Source organism: Poromitra crassiceps, assembly GCF_964638095.1.
Source record: "Poromitra crassiceps genome assembly, chromosome: 10".
Classification (NCBI taxonomy): domain Eukaryota; kingdom Metazoa; phylum Chordata; class Actinopteri; order Beryciformes; family Melamphaidae; genus Poromitra; species Poromitra crassiceps.
This window is the reverse complement of record NC_139631.1, coordinates 3751690-3762902: the sequence shown is the minus strand read 5'-3', so window position 1 is coordinate 3762902 and position 11213 is coordinate 3751690. Positions and strand designations below refer to the sequence as shown.

The 11213-nt window shown below is 42.7% G+C and overlaps 2 protein-coding genes across 2 annotated transcripts; one reads left to right on the top strand and one right to left on the bottom strand.

Annotated features, from left to right (window-relative positions):
- Positions 1–2449: 2449 nt before the first annotated feature.
- mboat4 (membrane bound O-acyltransferase domain containing 4) lies at positions 2450–4272 on the top strand (the record flags this gene model as incomplete). The annotated part of the gene is made up of 3 exons (XM_083644685.1): positions 2450–2718; positions 3223–4088; positions 4190–4272. The coding sequence occupies 3 exons, from the start codon at positions 2450–2452 to the stop codon at positions 4270–4272; spliced, it is 1218 nt and encodes a 405-aa protein (XP_083500811.1).
- Positions 4273–5043: 771 nt separating this feature from the next.
- coq2 (coenzyme Q2 4-hydroxybenzoate polyprenyltransferase) lies at positions 5044–10346 on the bottom strand (the record flags this gene model as incomplete). The annotated part of the gene is made up of 7 exons (XM_083644684.1): positions 9977–10346; positions 9094–9260; positions 8603–8724; positions 7076–7161; positions 6842–6975; positions 6153–6341; positions 5044–5205 (listed from the first exon to the last, which is right to left on the bottom strand). The coding sequence occupies exons 1-7, from the start codon at positions 10296–10298 to the stop codon at positions 5044–5046; spliced, it is 1182 nt and encodes a 393-aa protein (XP_083500810.1). The 5' UTR covers positions 10299–10346.
- Between the last annotated feature and the right edge of the window lie 867 nt (positions 10347–11213).

The following is an 11213-nucleotide window of genomic DNA, read 5'->3' as shown; positions in this document are numbered from 1 at the left end:
CGAGACTGATGTGATGCGATCCGACGTGCAGGAGACTATAGTGTGACTCTGCCAACAACTCCTTCAAACTGCTGAGTTTATACGACTACCCCCGTTGCACAAGAGCGGGCCAATCAGAGTGGAGATGCGCGCTGACGCAGTGACGAGCCCCGGTAGACAGCTGCTCAACTTTCTCATGTGCCCACTGCCCACCCCAGCCAACCGACAATAAATAAATAAATAAATAGCAGAAACATTTTCAATAATCAAAACATAAACTGTAAATTTTGGTGTCAAATATTAGCATGCATGAGATTTACAGATGAGAAATGCTGTTAAATGTAGAAAATGAAGTTATTAATTACAATGTCAATGTCAGACTTTACACACAAACCTATTGTTAACATCCAGAGCTATGATTTATGTTGTGGTGTGTATTATTATTATTATTATTAATTTATTCATTCATTTTTAATAACTATATTCCAGGTCTGTACAAGTCACTATACACAGTAGCAGTTGGGTTTGCAGGAGGAAAACTCAGGGACGAGGGGATAGCAGCACCCCCTTTGTAGACCAGACAGAAGGACATTCCCCTCCTTTAACTAGCCTGAGTGATTAATTAACTTTAATTACCGTTTCCTTACTAATGAAGAACATAAGACTGGCATTTAATGATAATGTTGCAGTATTACTTTTATCAATGAGGAATGCAACAAACTACCATTTCCATTACAATATGTTACCAATCAAAAAATAAGTTTTTACTTTTGTTATGATTTCTACATTTGATATTGGTACACTGAACTAAGAGAAAGTTTTGCTGCCGGTGCAAGCCGTACATTTGGATTTATGAAAGTTTTCAATTTCAAAGAGTGAATGGAGTTTAATATAGGAGAAAGTCAGAAAGTGTATGAGTTATATTTGAGCCTGAAGTATTGACAGATCACAGTCAAATCCCAGTGATCCAGAGTCAAAGCAAGAAAAGACAAATACAATTCATATTCAGTGTATTTTGCAACATTTTGTCAAAATTACAACAATGATACAAGATAAATTTGGTAGGCTATAGAAACTGAATGAGTGTAGGTGATTGCAAACATGTTCATTGTAAAACTGCTCAAGCTCAATGCCTTGGTGTTCACTATAACATAACTTATTGTGCAACAGGGCTGACCTTTTTACCTTGAACCTTCCCTCTTATAGTGAAGGCAGTTTTCAAAACACGCTGCTGGACATTATTCTGCCAAAGGGATACATACAACTACCACAGTCTCTTATCAATGGTTTGTTCATTTGAATACCAGAGCTATAAACTTACACGAGCATTCAGCATTCATGCTCTACTCTTTCAAGGCTGGCCCAGCTGAGGTCAAAGATCTCTTAGGAGGGAGGCTTGTTCAGGACAGCAGAAGCACATTTCACAATGAAGTATCTCATCTCATATACATATATATATATACACACACATATCTATCTACATATATACACACATATATATATACAGTATATAGGTTGATAGATCGATCGATAGATTTGAGTGTACAGTTACATGACCTGTGTGCAGTAAAAGATAGCCAGTGCATGCGAGAATTGTTTCAATTGTTGGGTCTAAAATCAAGAGCCTGGGTCTTTACTTGCTCTATTTGTTAAACACCTTGAGATAGCGCTTATGCTTTTGTGCTAGATACATATTAAATTGATTGATTGTTCTTAAACTAAAACAAATAATCTCCTACACTGCAATGATAATGTGGAAACACTGATCTGTCTCGTGGTGGCTAGTTACTCAAATATGGATTCACAAATGGCTTCCCTATCACAAATGCCTGACAATAGTAAACAAAAGGAATTATTTCCATGCCAGCCACGAGCGGAATGGCAAAGATAGTCCGTGTGTCGGGAAAACAAATACTTCACCTCTTTAATAGAGGACATTCTGCACCAAATGGTCAAAGACATCTTGTCCGTGGCTTTGCTTGTTTCTGTTGAGACATGGGCTTGATGAACTGGCTGTGGGAGCACCATGGATCCCTGATGCATCAATGTTTTTTACTTCCTCTCGCACTGGCATTCTTTTTTCTTGCTAAACGGGGATACCTGTCCCTGACATCCAGGTCTGTATGATCAACAGTTCATTGCGAATCAGTGGATTTTGTTTTGATATACAATACATAATAGCAATCTACCAAGAAATTAACTACAGTGCATTATGTTGTGCTGGACACCCAAGTCTAAGATCGGGAACGTTTCGCAATGAACTCAAATTCAGGATTTATTTCACAGCTAAATTAAGTTTAGTAGGTGCAGTTTGACTTGTACATGTAGAGTCTTTATTATCAAAACCTCACTAATTCCATTTGAGAATTAAATAATGTTGGTCCAATCTGAACATAAACAGGCAGTAGTTCAACTGCAGCATTTTAACGGGGGGTGCTATAACGGCTTTTAGAAGTTCTGCTCATTCCGGATGGTACTGAGCCTCCAGCCTGAATGTGCTTGTCTCATCAACAGGTACCTGTTGGTCTCTGTTGGAGGATGCGTCCTGGCAGTTGTCACCATGGGTGTCTACAGCGTGCTTCTGTTTGCCTCCACCTCTGTCTTCATGCTGCTCGTCTGCTCTGTGGATCCTGGCTGTCTCCACTCTTGGGTGTTTGGGATCCAGATGCTGTGGCAGACCTTCTGGCACCTGCTTATACAGTACAGGGAATACTACCTCCATGAGCCTGTCAGCATCAGGTACCAACCTCACACCTCAGCTCAAACCTCTGCAGCAAGATCAGACATCGTAACACCTGCATGCTGTATAAGAATATCCCAGGTCAACTGTGAATTTCCAGCTTGGCTGTCTATAATTATGGTTCATGAGCTATCCTGGTATCTTCACACTTTTGTTTTCAGTGTCTGATATATAGGCCTATAATGTGAAGAGTTTCATTCATTCATTCTAAAATTGCATTATCCACCATTAGGGTGGCGGACACAACCTACGCTTAGTACAGGTACACGATGACATACAAATTTAACGTCATTTTGCAAACATTTCTCTGGATGACATGTTATTAACATTTAAGTAACAGTTTTAGCTCAAACCTGATTTCAATTTGTTCCAATTTAATTCATTTTCCACCAAGAACAATGCGTGTTTTCAAAGCTTTTTTTCTGCCCTGGATACAAATACTGTATGGATGTGTATGGATCCTCAAACTCTGACACTCTAACCTACATCTCCTGTACTTTCAGTCTGTTTTTGGCCGTTTCCTCTTTGATGCTGCTGACTCAGAGAATCACCTCGGTGTCCTTGGACCTCCAGGAGGAACGAGTCGTCTCGCCCCGCAAGAAGCTTCTCCCTCTCAGCAGCTACGTCCTCAACTTCACCACGCTGCTCGGCGGCCCCTTGTGCTCCTACGGCCAATTTGTGTCTCTAATGGAGGGAATCGGCGTCGGCCCTCCACCCAGTCCTCTGGGTGTGGTCTCCCTCAAGGTGATGCAGGTGTTACTGCTGGAGTGGCTTAGGTATTGTCTTGTCTACTGTATGAAGCATCACGCGTCTGATCCCTCCGAGTCCGACGTTCTCCGTGGCGTGCTGTGGCTCTGGGCTCTGGCAGCGGTTTTCAGGATCCGATATTATTCTCACTGGAGGATCAGTGAATGCCTCAACAACGCAGCTGGGTTTGGCTTTCTGGACGGTTTCTCGGGGAGCTCCTCAGACTGGAGCGGGCTATCTGACGGAGATCTCTTGTCCGTCGAGATGTCGAGCCGCATGTCAGACTTTGCCCGTCGATGGAATGCAACGACGGCTTCCTGGTTGCGTCGGCTGGTTTTCCTGAGGTGCAAAACCTTCCCTCTGTTAATGACGTTTGGGTTTTCAGTGTGGTGGCACGGTTTGCATTTAGGTCAGTTTGTGGGCTTTTTGGGCTGGGCAGCAGCAGTGAAGGCGGACTACCAGATACACAGGTACCTGCACCCAAAGCTTAGCTCACCGTGGAGGAAACTGTTGTACACTTGCTTCAGTTGGACAAACACTCAGATGCTTATTACGTGTGTCGTTTTAGCGGTCGAATTACGAGATATGGCGGGGTTGCGACTTTTGTCCGTGACGTATTTAGGTCTGTTTCCACTTTTTAATATATTACTATCATTCTGCTTTTCATCTTATTGAGTTCTAAAAGAACTCACGCTGAACACTCACAATGATAACTCGTGCTAGAATTTCTGTGCGCTTCACGCGCTCATTTCCACGGTGGAGACTGGAGACGATGTGCCATGGGCACACTTTTTTGGGGGGTGTGACCAACCTCATGCCGACTCACGCACCGGAGTTTCTCTGGCTCAAGCCGATTTCTTGTCATCAGTGATTTCGCTCAAGCCATTGTGACAAAAAAAATATTTGAGTTTATAGGAATGAATGTACTTACAATTTTGGACAACGCTAACTCATCTAGCGTATATGAAATTGAATCGTAAAACATGCCAGTTTTCCATCATGATTATTACATTTATTATTAGCAGTGACTGAATTATTATGAATTTTAATTATTATTTTGTTCTAATCAATTAATAGTTTTTAAAAAAATTCAGATTCTGATTCACTTTTATTGGCACAATAGGTAATCATATTACATACGAGGAATTTGACTTATTGTAAGAATCAATCAATCAGAAGACAAAAACCATAGAGAAAGACCATCACAAAAATGTAAGGTTTAAATTGTATATATTTAAAGTGACGTATGATTGGGGGGGGGGGCAAAATCCCCTATATTTCTGGCCTTGTTGATGAGGCGGATGGCAATACATTTTAATCTCGCCAATATCCAAGTGAATGTGGAACGGGGTTGAGCTGTTTAATGGGAAAGAAATTTCTCGTGATTGATTATTTTTTTGAAGATTAATATATCCGATCACTTTATTGTGTGGGTTTAAATCAGCTTATGCCACAAATGTTTGGTCTCTATTTATTATTTATTTATCAAATGCCAACACAAGTGTAATAAATACACTGTATAACAATGTAGTATGTGTAAGTGTAATAAATAAGATTTGTACAAAAGCTCATCTCACTTATCTGGGTACTTGTAGTTCCTCATTTTGCAATAAAGTCTCTCTTCTTTCTTTCCACAAATTGCCAGCAACAATGCCTAAAAACAACAGCAGTCCAAGGTTCCTGTTTGAGACAAATTTCTTCCAGCAGTCCTCTGGTTTGTTGATGTCCAATGTGTAAATCTAAAAGAGAAGGAAGTAAACATCACATTACAACGTGCAAGAGACTGACACAGTGGGATGTTTGGTTAGGATAACAGGATTTATGTCACTGAAAGACAGCCTAGTTGATATAAATGGGTAAATCAAATTAAATGTTACATAGCCCCTTTTACATGCAATTTATCAGTCAATTGCTACTAACATAATAAGGTGGATTCTGCGCAGTGCAGTCTCAACTGAACGGCACATATGAGAGAGAGAGACTGAGAGAGAGATGGAGAGAGCGAGGGCGAGCGAGACACTAACAGGAAGGGAGAGTGATATACTAAACACACACACGATACACACAATAACTTTTATGACTTTTGGAAGGTAAATGTGTTTTTCTTAAACATGATTTTTATAAAATGCTTCAAAGGGCATACAAGTGATTAACATTGAACCCAAATTCGCGCTCCCATAAACTGTTGTTAACCACAGACCTTATTTGATGCATTTAAGTGAAATCCTCATTCTAAAACCCCACAGACTTTTCCCCTGACGAACCAACATGGCGGCAATTTCTGGTGAAGCCTACAAAAGATACGTCATCCCTGCGGTACTCTATAGGGTTGGGGGATCCCGTTTGGAAAAGTGTTATTTTGTCCACCGAGGAGGTGTCACTTTTTTTCAAGTTGTGATTTATCTCATTGTGGAGTGAAACTCATCATAATCATCAATTAGCATTGAACAATTTGGCATTCAGACTGCACCTCACAATCAGTGGTCGCACTAACCGAATATTTTCCATCTTTTACCAATTTTTTCTTTTTCTTTTTTACAATGACAGAAAAATCTGAAGGGTGTCTATCATTTTAACACAGGTAATAATAGATTATGAAATAATTTTTTTATGACCCCATCTGTCAAAACGACAGACAACGATAAAGTCTAATGCAACCTCTGCTCATAACGTCACTATTTCCTACCTGATGTGTTAGGTGAATGGCCACTGTGGACAGCACAGCATAGTAAGGAAGAGTCTGTTCAGCATTGAGCCCAGCCACCACCAGTCCCGACATCATGGCTGCCACAAAGCCACTCAACCACGGTTTGGTTTGCTCCTGGAACCTCAATGCGGTAGACTTCACCCCTATCTTGACATCATCATCTTTGTCCTGGCAATCAAAACAGAACAGAGTAAGAAGGAGCACAGTCGCAATTCATCTACAATTTTCACATTAGTTCTCTGTTCTCTTCTGCATTTAAGGTATTACGCTTTGTTCACACCATACGCCGAAGCAAAGCTCAAGCCAAGCTGAAGCTGAGCTCACGCTAAACCGGTCACACCAGAAACACTCTTTTCCTCTGCGCGGCCTGGCTCAGAGCTGCTCTATCGGTTCGATTTAGTGTGGCTTCAGCGCGACGTGGCATGCGGCTGGTGTGAACGGAATCGCGTGGCTTCAGTGTGGCTTCAGCATGGGATTGGTGTATGGTGTGAATGTGCACTTAAGCTTGTTCTTATCAAGAGTGACTCACAGTGAGTGCAAGAGTATTGTAAACTTAAATTCCTGAATCACCAGCTCTTAAACTTAACGATGAATGTAAGGAGACCAGACAACATTCCTGTCAGACAAGTGCTATGGAGATCAGTAGAAGACAAAACCCCTCCCTTCACCTGATGTGCATAGATAGTGTCATATATCAGTGTCCACATCACTCCTGAGAAATACAGTGGGAGGCAGACGGACCAGTCACAGGAGCCTGTGACAGCAGACCAGCCGAGCAGTGCTCCCCAGTTGAAGGCCAGGCCTAAACAGAAGATGGAAGATGTGAATGACTGTAGTGTAGAGAAGCCTTTAGTTGAGATGCTTAACACTGCAGGATCGTCTTTCTTCATAATCATATATACCCAACACAAGCTGTGGCCAGTAAGTGATCCTCTTCATCAGCGGATAGGTGACGACCAGAGACAACGACGCAGCACCCAGAGCTATGCTGGGAGGAGGAAACAAGGTCAACCGGTGAAAAACTTGAACAACTGTACATTTAAGTGCCTTTTAAACATGAACTCTGGATCATGTCCAGCTAGAGAGAACAGGATATTTTCAGGTTTTGCCTTTCTAAACATGAGGGGTCTTTGTTAAGAAACAACTGGATATGAGCCGTTTTTTCTGCCAGTGGGCGGCCGGGGGGGGGGGGGGGGGGGGATCGAAAACAAGAAATGTGATAGGAAACAGCTTTAGCTATGAGGCAGTCAAAATAGTGGTCGCACCGTCGTCAATCACTGTGGGTGATTTATTTTACAAGTGGCAACTAGTCATATCTGGCTAGTTTTAAATGTATTTCTCCCCACAAAAGTTTGATAGCCTATCAGTCCGTCAGCTCCTATCCTCTCCGCAGTGTGGACGCACAGTCACACAACACTGCCTGCCTCACACAATAGAATTGGCTGCATCACGTTAGCGACAAATCTGGAGACTTCAAAAAACGTGCCGTTTTAACGGAGTCCATTCCAACGAGGGGTGGCAATGTGCCAAAAATGAGCGCTTCGCCTAGGTTACATAAAGCCGCCCAGTCAAAATAGTGGTCGGACTGTCGTCAATCACTGTGGGTGATTTATTTTACAAGTGGCATTTCAAGTCATATCTGACTAGTTTTCAATGTATTTCTCTCCACAAAAGTTAGGCTTTTTCTGACATGGGAGCAAGCAAGCAGCGCAGCAGTAAGCGTCCCTCCTGATGCAATGGACCTGGCTGCCTGGCTGCAGCTGAAGCGCGTTGGGACCACACGGCCAAACAATTCAAGCCCTTTTTGCAGCACTTGAGGAAACCGTGAGTTTGCACGTTGATATAAGCGATTGCCCGAACGATTCATTAATTAATAAACTAGTGAACGTGAAGTGAAGTGAAGTGAGTCACACCCGCCCACTCAGATCTGCGGATAATGACCTGCCACTGTTTAACATGAGGTGCGATTGCGTGGAAGCGGATCTTATACCGGTGGTCGAGGTAGATAAGATACGGAGTCGCGGGAGTGCGCGTAGGCCGGCTAATTGTTGTTTAACATGCAGGCCAACCGGCTAGGAGCAGGTTATAATACGGATTCCACTGCATGTTAAGAAGTGGCTTTAGATGGCCATTTTTGTAGGGGAAATGGAACATATCATTGCATACCGTATATTACAATAAAAAAACTCTACATTTACATCCAAGTGCACACTTTTTTTTAGCACTTGTGTCCCCAGCAAAAAATAAAGGGTAGCTAAGCCAATATAATATGGCTTTTGAGTAGTGTTGCTGAAGGATTCTGGGTCAAATCTCCACATTTGAGAGTATATACATATACATATTTCACTGTACAATATTTGTCAAATGAATTATTTTCCAATTTTGAGATGATCTGTTTTGGCGTCGTTTGTCTCAACTGCAGTAGGTACCTGTAATAGTTGAGACACAGCAGAACCCCAAGTGCGAGAGAGAGCTGCCCTCCCAGGAAGACTAGAGCCTGGCTCTGAGAGATCTCCCCTGAGGCGATGGGGCGGGTGGCTGTCCTGGACACCTGCACAGAGACCAGCATCCATCAGTCAGTCTCATTCAGAGAACACCAGCCAATTCAGATTCAATGCTGAACCACAATAACAATGTCTTGCTGTTCTATAGCATCAACAAAATGAAGAAAGAACACTGTCTGCTACCCAGCTCCTGGGCCAATTAAGACAAGAGCTGGCATAGCATAGCTAGCCTGGGTAAACCCAGCCTCCACGTGACCTCTATCTATGTGCTATCAGTCACAAGGCTGGGTTTACCCAGGCTATAGCATAGCAACACATAAAATAGCATGCTTTATGCTTCCTTATTAAGACCACAGTTAACTTTGACCGATCCGAGTCATTTCAGTTAGGAAATGTGACTGACTGTTTGGCAGTACCTTCTTGTCAAAGTCTTCATCCCACATATCGTTGATGGTGCAGCCTGCTCCTCTCATCAGCAGAGCCCCCGTACCAAACAGGGTGAGCATGCCCAGATGTGGGAGGCAGCCGGGGTCGGCAGCCAGACCGATGCTCCACGTACACGGCAGGTAGAGCAGCCATGTCCCTACAGCAAACACACGCACCGAGTCAAGTGAGTGACACAAGAAATACGCTTCTGAGCAAAGCTGTGAAGCTTTCACGTTCGTGAAAGGGCTATACAACAGAGAAAATGAACTTGTGTCAGACAGGAAGGTCATCCGTTCAAATTGTGGTGTGGCAGGGAAAACCTGGGCAGGAAAGGTGAATGAGAAACACTCTTCCTCAACTCCAAAATGCTTCCACACACAGTGCTGCCAGAGTAGATGATGGTGTGAATGTGGGGAGCTGTGTTTAAGTGTGAATCAGGGTGTTTGCTGAAAAAGATCACATGCGCGTAACTGGCTTTCCCAGGATAAAAAATACAAGCTAAAAACAAATGTGTTGTTGCAGAACCATTAACCAGCGTTATGTGATAGGCTCTCTCGATAACTAGGTTTTCGATAATATTACTCTTTTAAGTTCTTGGAGATTTTTTTGTAGGTGTTTAACTGATGCTCTTTTACTAAGAACAACAAAATACCTGGGATTTTCCTGGGTTCCTAGACTTAAGGGTTTCAGTTCACATCAAGTTGCAGACAGAGCATGTTAGATAGATAATTATGTTTAGTTTGCTTTATGTGAACAGTGACACACACAGAATATCAAAGTGTAGGGTTTAAAAAAAGACACAATGCTCAAATACAATGATTAAAAAAAGGAGAGAAAGACAGTTTGTATTATACATGAAATGAATGTACAAACCAATGGGTTTATCCAGTCTCATCAGTCTGAGGTATGGCTGGACCGGCGCCGGTGCCGCATTCACGATGGCTGCAGCTGATACACTGAACGGTCTTCTCCCACATTGTTCTGTTTTACACAGTCTGACTGATGGACAGTTTGCACTCTGGTTGTAAAACACTCTTCTCCGCACACTGGAGTCTGAATGGGGACAATTGCCAGTCTCTCCTTTCTCGTGGACAAAGCAGTTAGAGAAGGAAGAGAGGTAGGAGTGGCAGGTCCCATGGTGAATCCTCCTCAAGGCGTTCAAAGCTAACTGGCTGCTGAACCTGGCAGGGAGCATGGTGTCCTCTCTGAGGTCAGCTGGACATTATATTGTATGTCCCCTAGAACTGTCACTCCTGACACACACACACACACACACACACACACACACACACACACACACACACACACACACACACACACAAACAATTGTTTTTGAAAGAAAAGCCAGTCCCACACAACAGGAATGTTTTGCTTATATGCATTTCTTTTGTAATGCTAGGCTAAACTCATGTGTCAGAGTTCTCTCTCTCTCTCTCTGTCTGTCCATCAGTAACGCAAATTAGCCTGTTTCACAGTGTGGCAAGGTTACTGAAATGTGCACACAATTACTAACGTTACACTGACTGTCCTCACTCGCACTGTTAACTTCACTAACGCAAAGATAGTTAAAATGCCATACTCATAATTAGCTTGTCTGAACAGAATGCGTCTTTTGAGTAAACAAACTTACAGTGGAGCAAAAATCATGAATGGTGTAGCTGTACGCCCGACATTCTTCCGGAGGAAACAACACCCAGTCGGAACGATTGGTGGACAACGCATTCACTAACGAATATGTTGTTCATTTGCAGAGTAATCGTCTTAAAACTGCCCGGTCATCTAGTGGAGAATAAGTGGGTGTATTACAACTACTTCACTGCAGTAGCCCGTAGATCAAGATGTTTTAAATGGATTTTCATAGTTGTTCAGAGTTCTGTTTTAGCCTGCCGTGTCCCGACTGTCCACAAGAGGTGCTGTAAACACAGGCTTATCGGAGAGATGGGAGTTGGGACAACCTTTTTTTATGATTAACTTATGACTTGTTTAGGATTACATTTCTCTGCGCATCTAATATTAATCGCGTTTTATAAATAGAGTACCGCAGGGATGTCATACACGAGTCACGACAGATGTTAGCCTGGCAAATCACTTCAACTACAAAGCGAAAGAT